Source organism: Hippoglossus hippoglossus, chromosome 21, assembly GCF_009819705.1.
Source record: "Hippoglossus hippoglossus isolate fHipHip1 chromosome 21, fHipHip1.pri, whole genome shotgun sequence".
NCBI lineage: Eukaryota > Metazoa > Chordata > Actinopteri > Pleuronectiformes > Pleuronectidae > Hippoglossus > Hippoglossus hippoglossus.
In genome coordinates, this window is record NC_047171.1 from 3,999,998 (window position 1) to 4,025,055 (window position 25,058).

The 25,058-nt window shown below is 43.4% G+C and overlaps 1 protein-coding gene across 1 annotated transcript; it reads right to left on the reverse strand.

The window, feature by feature from the left end:
- Positions 1-6,016: 6,016 nt before the first annotated feature.
- LOC117754590 (insulin-like growth factor-binding protein 2-B) lies at positions 6,017-21,499 on the reverse strand. Its single transcript, XM_034573567.1, has 4 exons — positions 20,999-21,499; positions 12,298-12,449; positions 9,387-9,527; positions 6,017-6,285 (listed from the first exon to the last, which is right to left on the reverse strand). The coding sequence occupies exons 1-4, from the start codon at positions 21,360-21,362 to the stop codon at positions 6,124-6,126; spliced, it is 819 nt and encodes a 272-aa protein (XP_034429458.1). The 5' UTR covers positions 21,363-21,499; the 3' UTR covers positions 6,017-6,123.
- Positions 21,500-25,058: the final 3,559 nt, after the last annotated feature.

Sequence of the window (25,058 nt, forward strand, 5' to 3'; positions counted from 1 at the left end):
TGCCTTCAGTGAAGTAAAGACCGCCCACTTTTGAGCCATGTTCCTTTATCAAGTGGTTTCCCCCTCAGTACTGCTACTACAGTGTAACCATGGTGTATTACGTTACTTTTAAATATAGTTATTGAATGTTGTTTTGTTTTTTTCCTGTAGAAACAAAGTATGACAACGATGTAATTGTGCTTGGAAAAAAAAACAAAACAGATTTTTAGCCTGTAAAGAATTTGAATAGGACCTTGTAGCCTGTCAGGAGAGTGGCCCAGAGTCATTCGACGACAGGACAGTCAAAGAAGCTAACCCTCTGGAACCCTTCTGCTCACATGCCTCCAGGAAACAGGTCGTCCACCTTCGTCCGAGGAGGAGCATGAGGAAAACAAACAAAAAAAACGTTACAGGTTATTACAGGGTCATTTAAGTAGAGTTGTTCTCTCTCTGTGTGCAAATCACAGTGCCTTCCTACATGCAAATACATTAAATAGTGACGTGAAAGTGACATGGATACGACACGGGGCAATTCAGTTCGTCAGACTGCCCCCCGCCAGGGCTGATACTTGACACGACGATAAAGAGGTCGAGGGTTAGTTCTGCTTAAGAGAACAACAAATGAATGTGGTGGGTCTTTGTAAATGGTGTCAGCGACGCATTGCAAATCCGTGTGTGATCTCTGCCTGTACCTCGGGGCAACTCTGGACAAGAACGACGTGTGAGGAACCGCCGCGTACACCCCCCCCCCCCCTCTTTCTTTGACAACCAATAAGCTAGGATTCTCGCGTTTTTTCATGTGAATGCCAATGTATATGATTGCCAGAGAGGGGAAGCCTGTTCGGAGGGCAGATCAACCATTTCCTTTGCTGCAACAAAAGGGAAAAAAACGATATGTGCATCCTAAATGGCATCCGGTTGTGAATACATTGTCAAGGTTCCTCGCCCCTCTTCCAACACCAAATCCCCACTACCACTTTCGAAAAAAAAAAAAAAAAAAAGCAGCTTGCACTTATTTCAGTTACTCACTATTGATATTGACACACAACTAAGATGTGGTATCATGAAGTTAGTGGAACAAATTAAAAAAAAAAAAAATGAAAAAAATATACAGCCACAAAAGCTAAATGTTGTGTTATCTTGTGCTGACCTTGTAAAGGTGGTGCTTTGAGGTAATATTTGTTGACAGGGGCTGTGCAGCCCATGCCTGGGACCTCCAATACACAAGCATCATTTTAGGGAAACTTAGATTAAAAGTAACATGCAGCTAGAGATGTTCTCGTGGCGCCTTGAGACGAGAGAGGAGAGACGAGAGGAGAGGAGAGGAGGAGCGAGCGGGCGCCATGGGCGGTGGTCATGATCAGGGCATTGCCACTTCTCCGACACGGGGTCACCGACTGCATGATATTAGATACAGCTAGCAAGACGGTTATCAGGTCTCAGAGGCACTGAAATCTGGGGAACACAATACTGCAACCAGGAGTAGAATGATCAAGTACCCTCTTTGACTGGGATACTCTCAGGTTTTAAAACAATGACATATCTGATATCTGGGATCATTCGATGTCCGGATCAGTCAAGGGTGTGAATACTTCAATGTTCCAAATGAATTCTTCATTGTGTCAGCACCTCCTGTTCCCCCCCCCCCACACACACTCACACCTGCTTGCGAGTAGTGACTTCCTCAGTTTTCTTGTCTCCTACTTGGTTTGAACTCATATTCACATTTCATACTTCAGTAGTACAGTAATGACAGAACAGCTTTTTTCTGAATACATAACACTTTTATGGATGTAACGAGTCAACACAATTGGTTTTCATAATTTGGTGTTCACTGGCTTGTGACATAGACCCATCGGTGGCAGGAGGATAGTGGGAAATAAAATGGTCAGTATTTGGAAACTACATAAGGCAAATAAAAAATAAAGACAAAAAATCTCAAATTATTAAGTGAATATCACTGTGTAATATTTATTCAACTTGTAATTTATGTACTCTTTTAACCTTTGTCTTTTTTGTTATGACAAAGCATTTATTTAAATAAAGTTATGTATTCATTTAAACATGTTGGTGAGGTTTTTTTTCATTTCCCGTGTTTCCCCGTGTTTAAAAGGACTGAGTCGACTCAAAGTTTGCTTGAAACGTGCAGTTTGAAGCGGAATCACCGTGATAGTAAACACCGACTAATCTCCAGGGCACGAGCTGATAAACCTCTTAAACATAAGTCTGAGACATCCAGGGATCTCATGCAGCATGCAGGATGTGACTGTATAATGCCTGGCCCCGAGGGCAAGTCACCTGGTTGTCAGCACCGTAGTCAGAGAGATTGCACAGGAACAAGGGAGTCATTTACCATGAGCTTGAACTTCAAGGGTGGGGTGGGGTGGGGGGGATAACACCGTCTGAGGGGATTCGTCGCCTGGAGGAAGCTTCATCGTGTTATGGAAAACCTACATTTATTACCACTTGAAGGCAGAATGGACTCCTCTGAGAAACACGTACTAACGATGAGACACACACACGCTGCGAAACACAAGTGCCTACAAGAATACAAGTGGAAGAAGAGCTGGGGAGAACAAGTAAGTGATGTCGACAAGTCAAAAGTGAAGCAGTTTCCACAGAAATATAATCAAACCAGGTTCAAATTCACTGATACAACTTCTGATGAGCTAGTTGCTCTCAGTTTCTGCAGCAAACACACATGAGGACTGAATATTAAAGGGATCCAAGGGATGTTTGCATGCTTCCCCACCGAGCGGTGTCTGGTCATTTTTATTCCCTCGTGGATTCCAGGAAGCGACAGAATGGGACTTTTTCATTTTTGGGGGGGCCACCAAAATCTCTCCCTGGGGACCTCGGGGCTTTTGACCAACTGCAGATGTCGGTGATTTGAAGCAGGGCATGAAAGGGTGGAGGGCCCAGCAGTTCCTGTATGGCAGATCAAGGCCGCCGTAAAGGTTGTGGTATGTTTCAGTGTGTGCGCGTGTGTGTGTGTGTGTGCGTATGTGTGCGTGTGTCTGTGTGTGTGCGTGCATGCATGTGGCAGGGACAGCACAGACTTTGACTTCAGGGAGGAGGGAACACGTGTTCGAGATTTGATTTGTGAGGCAATGAACATGACAATTACTTTTTGCCTTCAAAGAAACTGACAACTGCACTTAGGACTTCAAAGCATTTATGCCCCTTTTATTACATAATTAGGCCAACATCGTTGGATGGCTTCATCTAACGTCAACTCACGCACCTCACCCCGTCCCCAAACAGTCCAACCGCTGTGCAGAGCCCCTTTCTAATCCCCCGACCTCCACACTCTGCAGAGAGGTACGATCCTCGTCCCCTCTGCACGTCTGTGTACACAATAATTTGATTAAACCAACGATCAGTGTTGTACAGTCACAAACAAAAGCCCTGGAGAGGCTCTTACTTGCCTGTGCATCGATTTGCCCACGGCTGATTATCATTAAAAGCGACTTTCAGAAATCATGGGGGGGGGGGGGTTATTTCAAGACAAAAGCTTACAAATAGCATGCAGATGTTTACACTGCATAATTGGGATCTTTGCAAATCACTGCTTGTGCTCTTGTATAATACCATCTCTTAGAGTGGGGATGGCGGTTCTCTTCATCACCGGGACGGAGATTAAAGGAGATACAAAAGAATTTACAGCAGTTGAGAGTAAATCACACGACTTTCTCGGGGAATCCTCCGATGCTGGTGGTAGAAGACGGCAGACAAGTGTCTGCTGGTTTTCGTCCAAGCCCTTTCATCAAAGATGGACTTAGACCCGTAATCCCAAATGGAGGGTTCTTCAGCGCGGATCGGATGTGACTGTGAGAATCACAACTGCATGTTGAGTAAACTAACTTAGAGAGACTGCTGCTTTACGTCCTACGAGCCATAAGAAGAGCATCTTCAGGTACTGAACTCTGTTGTTGGTCTTTTCTGGCTTCTATTCAATTTGTACTCATCTAATTAACTGTAAAACATAACTTTGGGGTATTATGAGTAATTAAAATGCAGCCATGTCACTGCAAATAGTTAAACCTGGATTAGAAACCACACATTGTAAATAAATACAAGACGAGGGACACTTATTTGGAAGAGAAAACGAGGCTGAACAGTAAACTTACAACTGAAGTAACTTTGAGCCACATCTATGCTACAGTCCTCTGAGATCCCTGCAATTACTTTGATGGGTAAAACAGTATTTTAACCAATTAGAATAAAAGTCAAATCATAATAACCTGTGATTTGAATATAGAATAAAGGTTTTTATCTTTGAATCAGCCTCTGGTTCAGTGTCAGTGCACTTGCAGTGAAAGTGTTAACGAGCACATGTGCACTTATTGCCTGCACTGTTTCACTCTCATTATATAAAGCTGAAGTCTTACCTCCTGGTTTGCTTGTGTCCCATCACATCCGTTACAGTGTGTTTTTTGAATTGAAGGTTTTCTTCAGCCTTTCTACGTCGGTGAAACACAGTAATCTGCTTTTTTCGTTTTCAATGAATCTATTGTCTCGCTTCCTGCTGACATTGGAGCACCTTGTCATTTCAACAAAGATAAAACAACAATTATTTTGTTAACATTCAACAAGTAGAGCTTCCGTGAGTCTTAGACACAGACCGACCATCAACATATCAACGGAAGCTGTTGAATGCTAACTGAAGAAATAGTAGTCGGGAAAGTAGGGCGAATCAACACAAATATACACGTGAGTGCTTTTGCACACATGCACGCACACAAACACACACACACACACACACAGAGCGAGAGAGAGAGAGGAAAGAGAGGCGAGACAATCACTCAAGCACAGATACTAACCCATACTGTTCCAACTGCTAAACTCTCCTCAGTCCATTGTGCCTGATCTACTAAACCCAAGACAAAAGACACTTGTTTTGATTTGTTCTCAGTAGAAGGCCAGCCTCAAATTACCAAGCACAACCAAGATAAATGTGTGCAACCAGGCCAGGCTGTCAAAAATTCAAACAAACTTCTCGCCAAAAAAAAAAACAAGCCATTAATAAGACAAAAAAATATATTAAAAAAAAACTCTGTGTGTGTCACAAAAAGTGGACAAAGCTGTTGGAGCGTTCGTGTTTTGCACGGAATGATTAATTGCACCCTTGGACTGGTGCTCGGCTAACTGGTGCACTGGCATGTCTAATGGGTTGCATGGCCAAGGCCAGTCAGGAGCGGTCTCATATGATGCGCTTCCTGGTCAGATCCTTGAAAAGGGTCCTGAACAAAGTGTTGTTTTTAGTCGGGGCTCAGCACAGAACGTTCTCAGCCTGCATCACGTATAGACTTCACACGTGCCCTCCCTGAATTATGCAGAATCTCAGTCACAACAACAATCCACTGATTTATTATTTTCTATTTTTAAAGGGGTAGTTCTGGAGTCTCAGGGGTAAACAGTGCTACAGCCAAGGTGAGTCCTTCTTCAGATGCAATAAAACAACAGAAAGAAAAAAACACAACATGCCTCCATGCTGCTCGTGTGGTGTCATCCAAGTGTCCGCAGGCCCCGACAGTCATGTTCAACTCGAAACTACATAATTTTCATCGTGTTTTAAGTCTTGCGGACACTCGGGATACGTAGTAAAAAATGTTAAGCTGACGTTAATATGACACATTCATATTGCGTATGTTTGTGTGTGTGTATTTGTGGGTGTGTGTAAAGTTGGTTGGTTTATTCATAGACACCTTTACCTACTTAGTGTCACATTTGTCAATGTCAGCCCCCCCCCCACCAACCCATCCTATTCCCTCCTCATGTCAACACTTCATTAGTAACCCCGGCAACATAAACAAACACACACACACACACACAAACACACACACCAGTGTCAGCACACAAAGCAGTGATAAATAATGGTGATTGCCCCGCAGCAGTTTCCAGTGTTATAACTGTAATGTGTAATTCATCTTGAGTGACACAGGAAGGTGTGGGTTCATGGGAACACTTTTATATTAGTTAAATTAACACTGTGACATTGAAATGTCATAAAAAAAAAAAAACACCGAGAGACAAAACGTGCTGCTGGTTTGGCGTCTTTTCACTTTATTTACATGTTGATAGAACCACGCTGGCAATAACAAAGATCCTGACAGAGTTTTGAAGGAAACATCGTCACATGGTTTATAAGTGGGAGGTGGCTGCGGTGGGCATTTCTCTGATCTCCTCCTGGAACTGGTAACAGTTGGGGTCCCCTCTGACTTTAGGCGTCGTCGGTATCTGGACCCCGGTTAAAGGGTTAACACACCAGCACTCACCCCGCTGGCCGTGGGTGGACATGTTGCACTGGGGAGAGGGGAAGAAAAACACAAACTAGACAAGTTGGAAAACACTGGAAAAAAGGAGGGAGGGGTAAGGATGCACAGTGGGAAGCAGGGGGGTGCACTAATGAAGCATGGCGTATGGTGGCTCAAGATGTGTGTGTGTGTGTAGCTACCGATGGCGGGGGGCCATTGGATGAGAGCGAGGGCCATGGTTTGGGTGGGACAACACTCACCCAATAACAGCCCATCCTCAGTTCATGCCCCCAAACCACAACCCATCCACAGCCACACACATGCCATCACAGAGACTCACACAGACACATTCACACACACAAACACACACAGAGGCATGCCAGTAGACCGGCCCCCCCGCAGAGCCCCCCTCCACTCAGAAATGAGGTCGTAATTGAAGTGGACACAGTTTACGCTGCGCACGCGGGGCGGCTGAGAAGGGGACGGCGGAAAGAACGAAGAGCCGGGGGCGAAGAAAAGACTTTCCATTTTCTTCCTTCGCTGCAAAAGAACAAAAAAAGTGACAGTTACAGTAATTACCGCGCGACAAGGAGGGACAACTCCAAAAGGGAGCCGAGTGTTGAGGAGGTACAGTGTTCCTCCCTGGGAACCGAGGACTCCGGTCCGAAACAATGCTGTTGTTTGTGACCAGTGATGAAAATTGGCCGAGTGGTTGAGAGCCCTGCTTTAAGAAACTGTGGCTCCTTTTCAAGTCTTCTCTTCTGCTCTACTATCCTCGTAAGACTAAACGCTGGATATGTGACCTTGTTTGTCCTCCACTGTCTGATTTCTATGGATGAGCAGAGTTCAGACTCTAGCCCCCGGTCGGAAGCTGGGCTCATTCCTTAGCTTAACGAAAGTCTTCCCATGATGTACGCCAAACAGTTTTATTGCCTTGTAACCTTGAGCTCAGAAGCTTGTTGCCTCATTCTCGATGACAACATCTCTCACACATTTGTGTGTGTGTGTGTGTGTGTGTGTGTGTGTGCATGCGTGCGCGTGTGTGTGTGTCTAAGACCAGGCTGCAAGGGATGATGATGATGAGGAGGGTGTGAAAGTTTATGAAAAAGAGGGAGGGGTGGCCGTGCATATTTTGCCAGGAAGATTTTGCCAGGGCGATACAAGAAAATTCAGAGTGTGTGTGTGTACTTGTGTGTGTGTGTGTGTGTGTGTGTGTGTGTACATGTATGTGTGTGTGTGTGAGAGTGTGTGTGTGTGTGAGAGTGACTCAGACTGAAAGAACAGAGGGGAAATCCAAGGAAGAGCTGCACCTAATGATATGTACAGTGTGTGTCAGAGTGTGGGTGAGACGAGCGCAGAGAGAGGTCAAGAGAGGAAAAAGAAAGAGGAATAACATGACGCATGGAGCCGGGGCCAACTTTAAATGTGTTACACGTGTAGGCAACGATAATCCTCGACGCTACTGCTCGCAAAACAAAACCGTTTTTTTCCTTTTCATCAAAAAGTCACTGGTCACAATAATTCTACTCACAACAACTACCAGAACAACCTGATGACATCTGCAACCACTCCAGCATCTGTGGGCTCTTGTTTCACTTCACCATGAAACAGTAAGTCGCCAGTGAGTTTCCGCGGCGCCGCTCTCCACGGGCCCACGAAGCCGTCGACCACGGGGGCGACCGGGGCCAAATCCTAATGAGTGATGTCACAGCAGGTGCTTTGTCTTGGACAGTGGATGGAAAACACCTGCTGTGACATCACGGACTAGGGGTGTGGCCAGCACCGTGACACATGTGGAAGTTCCCACCCTCAGAGAGGAGCCAATAGTTTTTTGCCGTGTGATTCGTGAAAAACATGAAAAATTCATTTTGCAAAAGGATGTGATACGGATCATCCATCATCCGGAGCTGGATCTGAATTACAAGTTTCCAGTGGCCTGCAACATTCAGGTTCAGAAGCCAAATGTTTCTAGATTATTAGATGTGCTCTGGCTGCCATATTGCAAAAAGGTCCACCGCTGATATCGGGGAATTCTGAACAGAGTTTGGTGGATTTGTCACGGTAGCAGCATTTCTGTTTCAGGAAGCTGGGGGTGTAAGTGTGGGACAATGTAGTCAGAGCTCTGGTTAAGAAATTGATAGGCTTTGTTTTTTCTCTACTCATTTGCTTTGTGTATTTGCTCAGTAGTTACGCGGTGTTGCTTTAGGGTTTCTCTGGAAACACCGGGAATAAAAGTTCTGAAGGTCTCCATGATGCACATCTGCACAACAAGTGCTGGGAATAACCTTTTTTTTTTTATACATGAATTGGTCATGAAATGTCTTCTGATCTTCATCTTAGTCACAAGTATAGACAAACAAGCAACACAATTATAATCTGTGGTGTGTTGTATCCCAGTCTCGTCTTCCCTGGCAACAGTAACTTCAATTTAGCTCCTCCACTATAGCTGCTGGTCAGACCCAAACCTTCAGGGGGAATTCTTCCTACGGTTTCAGCACAGTGACGTTTTCAGGACGTCTCTCCAGGTCGTCCAACAGATTCTGTATCAATGCTGAGTTCGGGCTCTAAAGGATTTTCTTACTTTCAAGTCATCCTGTAGTAGAATCACTTCAGTGTTTAGAGTCGCTGTCCGACTGAGCCTCAGCTGGCTGAAGGCCACCCGGATGTTATCCTGTGTGATACCTTGACAGACTCTGGAAGTCATTTCCCCCTCAGAGCTGTTCAGACCAAGAGAAGCAGCTCCAGCACACGATGCTCCCTCCACCCTGCTTCGCTGCTGGGATGATGTTTTCACATCGGTATGCGTTGCCCTTTTCACACCATGTGCCGCATGTTCTTCCCAAACACTTCAGTTTCAGCCAGTCATCGTTTCAGTCCAAAAAACATTTTCCCAGATTCTATTTCAATTTGTTAAGTCTTCCTCTTGCAGCTCAGGAAAAGTTTCGTACTTATTATATTTTAATTTAATGGCGTATTTCCCAATGTTAGGTTAACACACTAAATACTAAATGGTTCTCTGTTTCAGGGGCGAATTGTGTTTACCTTGGACTCACTGGGGTCTATTGTCTCTGATGCCGCTCCCTCTAAACAGCTGACTCGACAAACAGAGCTGGTTTGTGTGGTGGGACCAGTGCACGGTCCGGGGCTCACCTGTTTGAGGTTGTACAATCCATGTCTGTCGCAGTTTGGAAACTTGAGCCCGTACAGGTCCTCCAGTGGGCCTCTGTTGTCCTCAGAGGTCATTTTGGAGATCTCCTCTAAGACCATGTCCAGCTCCTGCTGACAGGCGCTCTGAGGGGACGGGACAGAGAAGGCGACGGTTATTCAAATGGACGCCAACTCTTCACACTGATGACGACAGGGCACTAGAGGCAGATTCACAAACACGGTCAGAGGGGAAAAGAACTAAAAGTCATAAAGAGGAGGCAAGAAATACGCTAAGAAAAAAGAACGGCAGAATGAAATGCTTCTGTGTGTCCTGTTGAAATGTCACAAATATGCACATTTACAGCAAACTTGTTTTATGAGGTGCAGTGAGGCAAGTTCAGCCGATATTATGGATGTGAGGAGTGGAGTGGAACATGAGTGGCTATACGGCGTAACTCAGCAGGTGGGCACGGCCACACACACACACACACACACACACACACACATACACACACACACACACACACACACACACACACACACACACACAGTGCACCAGTCTGCCAGTGGGATCAAAGGGGTCCAGTCTTATGATTAGTTGGCTGAGGATGAGAAAGAGGAGCAGGAGGAGGCGCAGTCTGCCACAAACCTTATCAGACATCTGAACATATGGATGAATAGTATTCTCTCCTTCTCACTGGGACTCTCTCTCTCTCTCTCTCTCTCTCTCTCTCTCTCTCTCTCTCTCTCTCTCTCTCTCTCTCTCTCTCTCTCTCTTACACTCTCTCTCTCTCTCTCTCTCTCTCTTACACTCTCTCTCTCTCTCTCAGTTTTTGTCTCCTTGCTTCTCTCTGTCTCTAATAATAAAGACCCACATCAATCCACACCTCAGTATCTGCTTCCTGGCTCCAATACATGTGAGGTATCTGTTTTTTGCAAGAACAGCACTTTCAGAAACAAAACTGCAAGGCTCTGGATCCAGTTTGAGGCGTTTAAGGATATAAATCAAATACTGTGTGAAAATATTTATCTGCATGGTTCAATAGTACAAGAAGCTGCTTGGCTGAGATGATGGAACAGGCCACAGAGGTCTGGTGACATCACTTCTTCTCAAACAGAGACACAAAGTGCTGTCCAAGACAAAACGATAAAAGGAGTCAAGTCTTAATTTACTAAAGGAAGCAAATTAAAAGCACAGAAAAGTACAACAAACAAAATACATTTTAATATAGAAGTTACAAAATGGGCTTAACAATACCATTGTTTCAAAAATTGAAGTTGCAGTGACCTAAAAAGTTAGAGTGACCTAAAAAATAAAAGTAAATTCACTTTGTCGTAACATAAAACAGTTTTTGGCTGTTATATTAATGTTTGACATCTTGAATATGGAACATTTACTGTTTTCTACTTTAATGACACTTCTACTACAATGAAAACGTTATGTCTGCAGAGCCTGTTGTCCATGAACAGAGATTTGTTTTTTTGTTGCTTGATTACACAGATCATACTTTAGTGTCAGAGTTAAGTTTAAAAAAAAGGGTGCGATGGTTCAACTTCCGACGAGACGGCGTGTTTGCATGAAAACATCGACGTAAAGCAAAAAGAGGCTTTATCTGAAAAACAATCTGTACGTATTAAAGGTATTCGTGTTGCAAAAGTGACACGACCCCGGCTCTGACAGCGAGGTATGCGCTCGACAGTGTTTGACCTCACATGGCCACCCACAACGAGGTGCATCCATGCTTGACACCAGCTGTCTGAACCCCCCCTCCGCCTGCCCAGCTGCACAACTCCTTCCACTGCATTCTCTCTTTTGTTGCTTCTAATGATCTTTACTATTGTTTTGTACTCGACGGCTTATGATTTCTCCTTGTTTTGTTTGGGTTTGTTTTGCTGCAAACCGAGGGAGTTAAGTGAGGGAGAAAATGAGCAAATGCATATCATTGTTTGTCCACGTTGAGACGTACGTGGGCCTCCTCGGCGCGGCCCTGCGCGTCCAAGCTCATTTGCATGAAACAGAAAGAATATCTGTGTTTCTACGCCGACCCATTAAGGAGGTTCCAGGAACTGTTATTATTTTTTGCGACGCTGCCTTTGAGACTGTGAAATTGTTTGGGTGAATGTGAGAGAATGGGGCTGGAATCTACTGTATAGATTGTACCGAACTGCCAACACACATTCCATTGTGGAGCGCGCAAAACAACAACACTTCTCATTATGAGGATGCTCATTATGTGCAGCTACTCAAGCTAAGACTCCAGCTGAATGCGGCTTGTCCTCCCAGAGGTCGACATAATTAGAAAGATGTCAATAAATTCTCAGAAGTATTATATATGTGTGTGTCTGTGTGTGTGTGTGTGTGTGTGTGTGTGTGTGGTTAGTATTTCAGATTCTGACTTTTATTGCCAAATGATCTGATTTCAGTGTATTTTCATCAATTCTTGAATTACTGACAGGATTCTGCTCAACAATTGGATGCAACAATTACATTAAACACAACAGTTGCACAAATGTGTTCTGTTAACCTTGGCTTTTGCTAAAATCAGGGTAAAGTCGTGGAGTTGGGTGAATAGTGGGCATCAGTAAGGTAAGATTAAGTCTCCAAGGATGAATTCAAGGCCATAAGAAGTGATAAGAAATGATGAGAAGTGCGTATCTGTGCACATGAACATGTTTGTCTGAATGGAAAGGTGCCCAGAGGAGGGCAGTGTTGCACCACCGCTGCTCACACAGCAAGTAGGAGGAACTGAGGGTTTTACTGCACTTTGCCATGTACTGTAAAACTGGGGCCAAAAGTTCATGCAACATCATATTCCACGAAACCTTTCAGTGCCTACGATATCTGATGTGTAATTTGTGAGAAGATTATTCCCTGCAGTGTCCCTCATAGAGGTCTGAAGGCCTGAGTCCTGACCTGAGACACTCTCGGGGGCCGCGGGTCCTCCAGCTGGTTTATCCTCATCTTGGATTTGCGCTCGTTCAAGTGCTGCTTCCTGGCCGACTCCTGCCAGTACCAGGCGTCTATGGCGGGTCTCTTGGTGAGTGGGTTCTCAGTCCCGTGCACCTCTGCAACGAATAAACACACAAATAAAAGTCAGGCGTACGAAAACATCTGCCTCCGTGGAAACAGACCGGGTCCGAAGCTTTTCAAAGCTATGTCAGCGTTTCTGCTTTTAATCCCTGTGTGACATTCGATAATTGCAGGTTCTTGGAAATCCTCCTTCAGAGTCTGTTTTCTGAGCATGACAGTAATCTGTATCCTGCTTCTAGGTATGTATTTAATTGGCAGATGTTTTACACACCCACACCCACACACACACCCACCCACACCCACACACACCCACACACACAGACACCCACACACCCACACACACACCCACACAGACACATTCTCTACATTTACCTATTCTTTAATCACAAGCTTGCTATTAAAAGTAAAATATTTTTCTAATAACAGGCCTTTTCCTTTTATAAGCCATTTTAATCCTGGAATTAGAAGACAAAGACACACTGTGTCCTCAAGGCATCCTGTGTCCCTCATACCTCATATCACACTGGACAGTCAGGCGTTGCAATGGCTGTAATTACCGTAGTGACTGTGTGAACAGACCTGCTGAGACCTCTTCTACATCCAGATCATTTAGGTTTATAACATTATGAGATCCAGCCACTTGTTCAGCAGCATGTGGTGCGGAGGGAAGAGACACAGACAACAGGCCAACAGGTTCATTCAGAGCAGAAGCAGGCAGAGCACGATGCACGTGGACTCAGAAGGTCACGGAGGATTGTAATTGTGACACAGGATTCACATTAAACAGGCTGATCTTAGTTGTTACAAGTCCTGATCCTGGGGCCAACACTACGAAAGCAGGAACTGTGGTTGTTGAGGTTACTTGAGGTTGAACTCTGAGGCTCAAACACAGACCTTGAAAGCTGGAGCACTTGTAAATCACCATGGCAACTCATGCTGAACCCTTCCATTCTCAGCAAACCTATCAAATACAAATTACAAAATACTGATTTGTATTTCAAGTACGTATTTTGAATACATGTATCATAAGTACCGCCCATCCCCATGTGTTTCATAACAGTTTGTCTCTTTCAGGACCTTGACTGGGAGGAGCAAATGGGAATCATTCTAACTGGGAGCACCTGGCCAGTGTTGCTGGTTATAAAAGCAGATCCTTCAGTTGTCAGAGTCTCTCTCTCCCTCTCTCACCACGCGACCACTGCTGCCTGCACTGTTTGTTTTTGCTACTTCATTTCCGCACCACAACAACGCATCGTACATCAGTCAACACACTGTCACACACCACTGATGCTGATCAACACCCCCCCCCCATGATTACACTGATTGTTGAATCCGCTTGATTTCTATTTCTTTACTTGAAATAAACCTTAGTGATTAATTTGTGCTTCTAACAATGTCTTTTATAATTAATGATGATAATGCACTCATAGGTTGGAAGGAAACCCCAGGGTTGACAGAGACAGTTGATTTCCAGCTTCGTGCTTCAGGTTATCAGAAAGCACCAAAGTTATAAAACAATAATATCCTGGGTGAAGTTAAACTTGCTTCAAAGAACAAGTTCCAGGGCTTTACTCAGTTCCAGACTCATGATGAAACGTGTCAGATGAAGATTTTTCTTGCTGAGTAAAGTTTTTTTTTTTTGTGGGGGTGGGGAAATAACCTAGGGTGTGTGTGTGTGTGTGTGTGTGTGTGTGTGTGTGTGTGTGTGTGTGTAATTAGCACTGTCAAAACCTGGGGATGTAAATCATTCCCGAGAGAGAAAGGCCCCCCCCCAGCAAATCTCCAGAGCTGCGTACACAAACTATGACTCTGACACTTCTGTGCGTGTTGCTGTTCACCTGTGCACACGAGTTTCAGTTCACATTCTGCCACGTGTTTAAGCTTCAACAAAAAAACTGTCTTTGCCAGTGAGTTGAGAAAATGTCATTTGTTTTCAGTACAGTTTAAATATCCACAATTTAGAAACGTCTGCACTGGTAGAAATTACTTGTCCTTAAAAATCGTCCGTGTTATAATCGTGTTCATGAAACATCCTTCAAAATTCTCTTCAAACTTTAAGAGAAAGACATTTTAGACCCAATCAAACTGTCCTTTTTTTACCTGGTGCAGACTTGTTGACATCTAGAGGTCAATACGTCAATATGTTCAACTTTCAATAATGTAATTGCTTTTAACAGTTGCTTTTTATTTTCAATATATTTTTAGCCACTGATTCCTCTGTAGGTTTCTGTGTGTGTTCTGTGCTCGAGTCTGTGATGTCACAATGTGTCCAGAGCTGCGTTTACACACACTGTGGCACCAACTGAAATGATTCTGTGCATGTTCTCGCGCGTCTGTGCACGTAGACTTCAGTGCACATTCTGCCCGGTGTTAAAATGTTAAACTAAGTAATTGTAGTTTAACACAAAAACTGTCGTACAGGTCACGTTAAGCCTTTAGCCCTTATTGTGGCGACTTTGCTGGTGAGTTAGGAAAATGTTTTTCGTTTTTTCAGTGCAGTTTCGGATTGTTTCAAGAAATGTGGCCACAAAGATGTTTGCACATGTAGAAATGACTTAATGTTGCCGGCAGCAAAGTCACAGTGAAGACACCACAGTCGAAGCCATCCTGGGGCGGCTGTGGCTCAGGGGGTAAGAGTGAGAGCTGTCCTCCAACCAGAAGAATTATTCTAATAATTTTACAAATAAAAGCAGGTGTAGATATATAAACTGGTTTATTCAGGTGATATCCAGGTTTAGTAGGAGACATTGTGCTTGATTAAGTGTTTGATGAGATATTTCTCTGTGGGAAGAAAACACTGGACAGTCTGATCGTCAAGGCAGATTTCAAGCTGACAGAAAATCATAACATCCTTGTTGATACCTTGTTTAAGACCTGAGGATTTAAGCAAATTGACTATAATCACTACAGATTGTCAGCTATGGTTAAAAGTCATAAAGTCCAAACTCTGTTTGAGCCTGCAAGCCTAGAATTATGGTTAAGTTGTGTTAAGATGTTCACTCGTCCATAAACAGTGATAGAATCTCCCATATAGTCTGATACAAGAGACAGTTTGAGAGCTTTTCATTTTATCCTGGTTGTATATCGGATTAAAACCTGTTTGTATGATGAGGCAACAGAAAGCGCTGTATTGTTGTCAAGCTAACCGCGATGTAAATATAGACGGATTGTAAAGGTTTTTCTATAGTTGTCTTTAAGACCTTGTTTTCTATAGACACCTAGAACAACTCATGACAGCATGTTTCACGGAGAAGAGAAAACACGTCTTAAGCCAACAGCTGTCATCCACATAGTGTGTTGTTGATTCTCTCTTCAGCACCATAGAAACTACCTGTCTCGAGCTGCTGGGAGCGCTGGCGCTAAGTGTTGCCTTTTGAGCAATGCTTTCACAGTTCTCTCACAGCGCCGGCATGAGTAATGTCTTTCCACAGTTGCGTAGCATTAATGTATTTGCCCTGTTATCTTATACGCTGGAGCCGGGCCTCAAACAATTCACCGAGCCCCCGTGGCCGAGGAAAGTGGCCTCGGAGTACTTCAAGCCATTGTCAGTGCAAAGGGTTCCTCTCACAAGGCTCGACCACTTCAAACGCCGCGCTGCTGGCAACTGTACACACAGAAATTGAATAATGCAGATTTTAGCCAGAGATTCCCCTCAAACCTTTTTCACTGTTAGCGATTTCTTTCAACTCTTCATGTTTCTATGCTTCCATGTGGCCGTGTGTGTGTGTGTCTGTGTGTGTGTGTGTGTGTCTGTGAACAAAATGAAGTTGCCTTTGTAGTTTAAAGGGACAACTGTTGCCAAGTGGCACCACTACAGCGTTCGTCAGACTTGAGAGACAGTAAGTTTACTCTAAAGTCAAGGTGACGAACTTTTACAAAATCTATATGAGTTTTATTTCTCCATAAATGAATATATATATATATATATATATATATATATATATGTAATTATATATACATTTCCATTTTTTGTAAATCGTAATCTGAACTTTTAAAACTAATGTGTTGAGTCAGTGCCTCAGAATTGTACAGAGTAATTGAGTAAATGTACTTCAGCCATTCTTTACTCATGTATCTGTTCTGACAGTAAATTGTTATCATATCATAAATCATGTGACTTTTCAACACAAACTGTTGGGCTTCCTATTTACACCTCGGCAGGACTACAGGCGCCAGCATGCAGTCCCCCCCCCCCCGAGTGACCTCTAATAGCTTCACCATTTCCTGTGGAAGTGCACTGCCCACATACTATGTGCACTCACATCTACATAAAGTAATTAACGACTTCAGTCGGTGAATAAAGGAGGAAGAGGACGTCTCAGTGGAGGATGAGCTGCAGGGCAACAGAAACAGTTGGACCATGGACATCAGGTGGAAAGGTGACAGACAGGGGCATGTACAGAAGTACATAAAGGATTATAGAGGGGAGAGTTATGGTATGTTACTTAAGAATAGACAATATGTATTAAGGATGAATGGCTTTTCTTCTTGTGCTACAACCTTGTAAGGCCCAAACTAACCAAAGAGTATTCACATTGTAATTCATGTAACTTTTTCAGTAGATGTAGAATCTGATTATGCAGAAAACGTTATAATTAGCTGCTTTATAATGACTAATTAAGAGCCTGCATGCTAATAGGCAAAAGATGAATACTGTTTCAATGTAAATCATAAGTTCTGGACAGGCCAAGTCTCCAGTCATGATGTGGATCTATACCTGAGCTGCTGTTGGTTTGTCCTTGAGCAGCCGTCTAACCCAGAGTCAGGAAGCACAATATGAGCATCCAGCAGGATGACGAGACCAGCAGGACAACATACTAAAGTCACTCTGTGGCCGTAACAGCATCGAGCGTCACAGGAAGTGAAGTGTGGACAGGACAACAAGAAGTTAGCTGAGAGCAGGAAGGAAGAACATTTGTATTTCAGTGGCCACATCCCTACAGACAAGTGAGAGAGCTGCTTCACCAAGACAACCAACGGACCCCACAAGAGAGCGCTCATGCTCCACAGATAGCAGAGCATCCAGCAGCCAGAACGGGCCCAGGGCACGACGAGAGCCCGGAGCCAGCACTGAGCTCAGAGAGTGGCTACAGGCAGTCAGACCTTTAGGAGGAGAGGTCAGAGGTGGACAGATTAATACCACCTAGTCCACCACCAGACCTCCACACCCTCCACACAAGGGGCAGACTACCTCCTCTATCGGTTCTGAATATAGGCAACTGGATTTGTATGGAATTCCCCGAAAGACCAGTCGTACTTCTGTACTTTATCCAAACTTTAAATCATTCCAGTTGTTTGAAATCTGCTGTCACTTCAGACTGCACCACTCCCCACTCACCTGCTGACGTTTCCCATTCCCTCATTACCTCTCCAGTATACTGAACGTTTCGATCACGATCGTGACCTCGCCTGTGTCTTCTGGATTTTGCCTCAGCTCTGCCCTTTGACCTTTGTTTCCCTGCTTGCTTGGGTTTTTTTGTCGCCCTGTAGAAGCACAAGTTCAGACTCTTGACTTTTCCTCCTGCCTCTTGGCTGCCTTCTCGGAGACCCGTGACACATTTGGATAAAATGCCAGATTGGTTTTGGACTCTGCACTTTTAACGTGTCAACTCGCCAAAGTCACTGTCAAACAGCTTCCAGGTCTGGATTCCATGGCAACATTACATGGTCAACATCATAAATAATAATCATTTGAGACTAGAAGTACTGAGCTGGAGATTTTTACCTTAAATCTGGCTTCTAGGTTTTTTAACTCACTCACACATTAACACTTTCAGGGAATACATTTTTAAACAAGTTTATTACTGCTCTCTCCCGTCTGAGGTTTTGTTTCAGCTTCTTCTGGCAGTTGTGTAGTTTACTTGGATATAATTTAAAACATTTAAAAGAAGAAGTGAGGGAAGTCATATCCAGTGGAGATCCCTGAGACAGACATGGATCAGAGTCCCTGATATTCAAACCATTACAAGTGCAATTTCTATTTCCCCTCTCTCACTAACAGTGCCTCTACCCCAAATATGTAAATGGATAATAACGTATTTGTTAATACAAACATATTTTTTGCTTACTTTTCAAGTGGTAGATTTAAAGACACCCGATGACATTCACACTTACTGATAGACGGACAGAGACAGGCAATTTGGGGTTCAGTATCTTGCCCAAGGACACTAAGGCAAGCGGAATGGGGGAAGACTGGGATCTAACCGCCAAACCTCTGGTAAGAGGACAACCCGCTCTACCCCCTGAGCCACAGCTACAGTATGGACCCAGAGTGACTGATGAACTGTTCATGGCTAATACATATGTTGATTAATGACACATCCATGTCACTGACAGATGCTCCACACCACTGATCTCATGAGAGGTTCATTTTCAGTTCATCCTCTTTGTCCAGGACTTGAAGGAAGAGAAACATTTAGATTATTTGGGGGATTTCGGCTCACACTTGTCACCAGGCTGAAACCTCCCTGAACCATGACTGAGAGTCCACTCCCATTACAAAAATAGCTGAACTGGAAACACTGCAGATGATGTGCCACATGTTCAGATTGGAAGAACCAAAGCCATGGATTTCAAACATCAGCGTTGCCGTTCTCTGTCACATTTGCCATGTGGAAATTGGTAAAAGCACGGGAGGTGGAGCGGGAGCGGAGGTGGTAAATGCTACGTCTATGAGATCAGCAGTGTAGAAGCACAAAACGATGTCAAAATGTGAAAGACGATGTGATGTGTGCGAGCTGCGGTGGTTTATGTGAACCCTGCACTGTTTTCTCAGGCTTCAGTGTTGTTTACTTCAGTTTAGTGAGGATCTTTCCATCTGAACTCGGCATCACACCGAATAACCACAACAGAACTCCAGAAAATGAAAGTCAAAATGTGCATTTTAATAGGTACAAAGGAGGCAGATGTTGACATCTGACGGCCAGCAGTTACTCATGCTCGAAAAGCCAAGCACAACACAGCGAACTGAGGGCAAACCGCACTTTCGACTGACACTCACTTTCAGCTTTTTCTTCATGTGCTCGAACTGGTTTGAACACCAGAGACGGTAAATCTGAGCGGAGAGCACAGACGGGTCCATCGGGCTTAGCTTAATATACTGAGGATGGAATCAGGTCTGTTGTTACAAGCCTCTCCCACCAAAACCCTCGAAGTCTGTGGTTACTTAAACTAAATGAAGATTCGTGGGGGGGGGACAAAAATGACCTCTGCTCTTTTTCAAGTCAGAAAATATTTCAAGCACATTCCTTATGGAGGAAAGGAGAAGAAATCAGGTTGCCATGGTCACCTGCAGCTTTTCCCCAACACCTTTCTGAGGAGAATCTGTTGTGGAGTTCATCTTCCATACACTGCTTGTAAGTTATTTTATCTATTGTGCCATTAATCCTCCTATTGGCCCCCCCAATAGCAGAGCTCTGAGGATACGTGGGTCACAAACATGCTACGGGTTCATTGTAAGGATACTACTTGTTTGCGCCGACAGATGTGGGCCTCCCCCCGCCTGCCAAACACATCGCATATGTCAACATTCATTTTCAGGGAATCAATAGAGACCTTTTCACCCTAATATAACTATAACGTGGGAGAGCGAAGCAGAAACAGGTCTATGTCCCCTGCAGGATTTCTGGGTCATTTCTGTTGAGTCCTTGTTGTGAATGAATGCGTTTGATGTAGAAGACATAAAAAGAGTCCTGCAGTGAGAAATATTGTTTAGACTCAGTGGGAAGCTTTCTGTGTAACTCCCTTATTCTAAGGTTATTGATTGACCGTCATAACCAAATATGATGACGGGTCAAAACTGGCTTGTCTGTGTTAAATTACAGAATAAAAGCACCTGGCAGAGGACCAGTCGTACAATCTATTAAAGAGGCTTCCACATATTCAGTACTGCAGTCTAACATCACACACTTTTAAAGAGTAACACAATATCATGACCTCAAACACACTTTGATGTTCATCCTTTCATCAACAGTTACAGACTTGCATTGTAACTGAAAGAGTGAAGACGAAGTCATAACAGGTTTGACATCACTTTACGTTATTTTTTTGGGTTATATTAACGATAAAGGCCTAAACGTACTTTGACCCTGACAGTGAGTGAGAGTGTTTTATTTATGGAAACCATATGAGTTCCATTTGGTTTATTTTAGGTGGGGGAAGAAAGAAACATTAAAATCAATACAAAGACTTAAAGCTGCAGTGTGTAGAATGTAGTGACATCTAGTGGTGAAGTGTCATGTTGCAGCTGAACACCCCTTATGGGCGGGGACAAGATTCTGAAAGCCGATCATGTGACTTATAATGTTGCTGTTGCAAACATGTTAGCAATTTGTTAGTCCCATTTTTGCACTGTCCTTCTAGCTCCGTTTTGATCTCCACCAACTCCTGAGGGAAACATCTGGCTCTACAGTTGTCAAATGCTACACTGACTTCACCTGGACGCTAACTTCAGGTGCTGGGCAGGTAACGCACACAACACGTGTCAGACCTTGTGGGTCATGAGGCCTAAACAGTGAACTAAAAGACACTTAGTAGAGCTGATGCAGAATTGGATGAATATACAACACGAAGGAAGAGAACTTACCATTTGTTGCTTCCTGGTGGTTCAGACATGGTGTGACATCTAATTCCACCTTCTGTCCACATCGACCTAAACCCTGGATGAGCTGCTGCAAAGGTAAGTCGGCCCCTGAGCTCGGGTAGCACCTCAGGCCACTGGAGCACCGCGTCGTGTAGACCCCGCACAGCTCCCCCTCCACTCTGGCACACATTGGACAGCAGCCACAGCCGGGCTCCCTCACTATTTCTGCACATAGCGCCGTGACTTTGGGGCACGCCGCCAAGCGCTCCGCGGTGCAACTCGGACATCGGAAAGCTAAATCCCCGAGTAAGATCCCGGGCAAGGCCAAGTATGTAAACAGCAGCCCGTATGTGACATATATCACCATTCTAACAACAGCTCTGTTTGTTGACCAGTGAAATCCAAAATGACCCTTGGAAGGAGACAGCTTGAAGCATCAGAACCTGGATGTCAGTGGGTAAACATTCTGATGCCACTGACAGGGTCCTATCTGCTCCCATGTTACCTGCTGACTGACAAACAACAGAGTCCACAGCTGGAGTCTCCCGGGACGATTGATTGTGGTTTTGGTTTATTTGTGTGTTTCAGATAAAAAACATTTTAATGCAGATATGCAGTGGAGTTGCAACAAGCTATTTTCTGCACTAGATTTATCATCACACCCACAAGCATCCAATTTTTTATTGATAGAAGATGGATTGCATTTAAGTTCATTTCAGCGCTGAGCTTATATGACAAACACAATTACAACTGACTCGGCATCACAGGCTTAACTCGAAGCAGATCTATAGAAAAACCAGATCTTTCCTTCGGAATATTAAAGTCAGTGCCGAGTGTCAGTGATGTGGCCCAACCGGGCTCTGGAGGAACAGCAGGAACAAATTACTCTGCTTTTCTATGCAGCCTAATTATGTTTTTTTCGAGTGGTGGGTCGTCAACATAATTGTGTCACCGACTTGGAGAACCGAAGTTATTATGGCCTGGATGAACCGCAGCTCCGAAACAAGTGAGTGTTGACTTAGACCCTGTGGAGCTATGTTGTGATGTCAGGCTGACCTTGACCTTTGACTTGTTCAGTTCACCTTTCTGTTTTTAATTATTTAAACATTCTTTCCACATCCACAACAGTAACATTTTCTAAGAAATATACCTAAATTGCAGAGTTACTTTGGCAGGTACAACGTGGTTGAATGCAACTGTAGTCTGAGACCATGAAGTAATGTCTGTCAGGGCCATCAATCCTCACTTTGCCTGATTCTGCCATTTGGTCTCTGGACAGAACAGAGAACCGCCTGCTGTACAGGACCGATGGGGGAAAAAGAAAAGCTTCTGAATGGTTGTTTTTGTAACGACTGAACTGACGGAATTCTAAGGTTCAGATTCAGGAGATTAGTGTCTGACAAATGAACTGAAGTCCCCTCGTCTAGAAAACAGAGTTTAAAAAAGCCTTTTATGTCAGTAAATAATTACTGGCATGAAATGAAGTGTAACATTGTAAGTTTACTTGAAATATTTAATTATGAAGGCCCCTATTTGTAGTGTGTCTCTTCTCTGTTGTTTGTTTCGGGATTCATACACATTTAATTGAATCAAATAGATGAATGTGGTCAATTATTTTGAAAGATGCATTTTTATCTATTTATTTTAAGATATGTAAGATTCCCAGACTCTGCCCTACATTTCTGTAGAAAACCAGGAAGTGGAGAAAATGTGTCCATCTTTATTTACAGTCTACAGTTAAGATACACCCCTTAGGTCTTTTATTTACCGTGACAGTATATTTTAAATCTCTATTCTAATGTTTGTGTGCTATCCCAGTTAAATCAATATATATATATATATATATATATATATATATATATATATATATATATATATATATATATATATATATATATATATATATATTTATTAATTAAGTCTTAGTCTCTGGATGATCATATCGTATCCATACTGGGCCTTATTGTCTGTCGTCATAGCAACTAACTAGATTAGTAAATTACAGAACCTTGTACAGACATAACATGAGTAAAGAGCTAATGTGAGGTAACAAAGCAGTATTACCTTTTACAGTGTACATTTCTCAAAGGAATCTGACTGCAGACTCGCTGAGCACATTCAGGACACCGACTGTACGTTTTAACTGTGCTCCTGAAACATCCGTCTTTCAAAGAGTCATTAGTCGGGACAGATGCAAAACCACAGAGTGGCGGTTACATTTTCCACAGGAAATACATCCATATGGAGGAAGTGAAACGAGAGGCTACATTCGGGAGGATTCTGCGATTTGTAACGAGCAGGACTCGTTCAAAAAATGACTTTATGTGATTGTGAAAGGAAAAGGTTTGAAAATGTGATGTTACAATACATTCTGTAAAACCTCAGAGCAAATTGTTCTCCAGAGCTTTTGTATGTATGTTTGCATAAACTTGAAAGATTCAGCAGCTTCAGTAGTATTTTCAATATCCTGACACAAATAACAAACACATGAAACCATGGTAACGCCAGTGGTGTTGTTGGTGCTAAGATAAAAAAATCAAAGAAGCTTAAAGTACTAATACAACTTTAAATTAAATCATTGTTAGCATCCTGCCCAGCAACAAAGGGAGACGTTTCTCTCAGGAGTTGTTAGAGAACAAAACCGAGCTAAGGGAAGAGTGAATACGAGTTATACAGAAACACGACTTGTGATTGTTGATGCTGAGCTGCATCTGCTGAATGTTTAAAAAGCCAAGAGATTGCTAACACATGGGTTAAATAAACAACTTTTTAATTTGATAATATGTCAGTGTTTTTGTTTCCAGCTTGTTCTGCTGACCCCAAGCAGCCAAAGTATGAATTAGTGAAGCTTTATGAGGGTGCATTGATCAATACTGATTAGGTGATTTTGATTCCATCTTGTACACAAGTGAATCTCAGCGTCTATTAGCTTCATGGCAAATGTATGTTTTCACGATTATGAATTTCAAAGCAACAGAGTTTTATTTTTATTTTTCAGTGGATTAAGTTGTAAACCTTGGCCTTCAGGAAATTAAGTAATTAAAAAATGATTCCCTGAAATGCAAGTTGACCCAAAAAGTGCCTTTTGGTTGTAGACGTTTTCTGTTTGTGTGTTTTCTGTGTTCTGGTTTTGTAAATAAGAAAAAAACAGCCTGGCAACCTGTTGAAGGTATTTCTCCACCTTCCGCTCGGATGGCAGAACACAGTCCTGACCCTGAACGAGAATATTAACAAAACACTGATGTATTTGAGATACCAGCATACGCGCATGTTGACATTGAGGCCTCTCAGTTCCAGTGTCCCTCGGGGGGACTGTGTGTGGAACATGTCTGAGTGTAGCATGGGAACCGCCATCATCGGTCTGGGAAAGGAAGCAGGCTGTCTGTTGCACGATCCAATTATCTCCGGGTTGCACCAATGGGGAAAGTGGATGAGATAACCGCAGAAGCTCTTTGTGAACATGCTAGTTGGCTGCTTCCATTCACGGCTTCAACCGGGGATCTAAAAGGGAAAATAATAACAGCAGCGGGAAAAATCTCAGGTATGTCCACGCAGAGCATTTTCCTCTCTGTCACTTTTAACATTCAATATCTGTATTAGACTATTGATAAATGTATTGAGTTCAATATCTCATGGTTTTGACTAGTTTAGATAATGTGGAAAACGTGTGTGTGTGTGTGTGTGTGTGTGTGTGTGTGTGTGTGTGTGTGTGTGTGTGTGTGTGTGTGTGTGTGTGTGTGTGTGTGTGTGTGTGTGTGTGTGTGTGTGTTTGTGTGTGTGTGTGTGTGTGTAAGGGGAGGCAATCTCTCATCTCATCTGTTTTCCAGCCACGAGATAAATGCATTAATTTGTGGGAATGTCCAGGAAGCAGATGGCCGTCACGTCTGTTTCATGCAGAACTTAATGTTATTGTTTGAAATATTGATTGTCTTTCTAAGCGTGGTGATGAACTTGCAGTGGAAACTGTTTCAAGATGCAGCTTGGGATAAAAATGGTCAAATGGAAATATCATATTTTACATTCAAGGAGAAGCAGTATGAGTCTGAACATGGGTTTGTTTGCT

Excerpts from the sequence above, each read along its gene's own strand:
- LOC117754590 (XM_034573567.1), bottom strand. The coding sequence starts at position 21,362 with ATGGTGATATATGTCACATACGGGCTGCTGTTTACATACTTGGCCTTG. Across the intron at positions 12,450-20,998 it reads CCACCAGGAAGCAACAAATG|AGGTGCACGGGACTGAGAAC; the intron begins GTAAGTTCTCTT and ends TATTCGTTGCAG. Across the intron at positions 9,528-12,297 it reads GGCCCCCGAGAGTGTCTCAG|AGCGCCTGTCAGCAGGAGCT; the intron begins GTCAGGACTCAG and ends CCGTCCCCTCAG.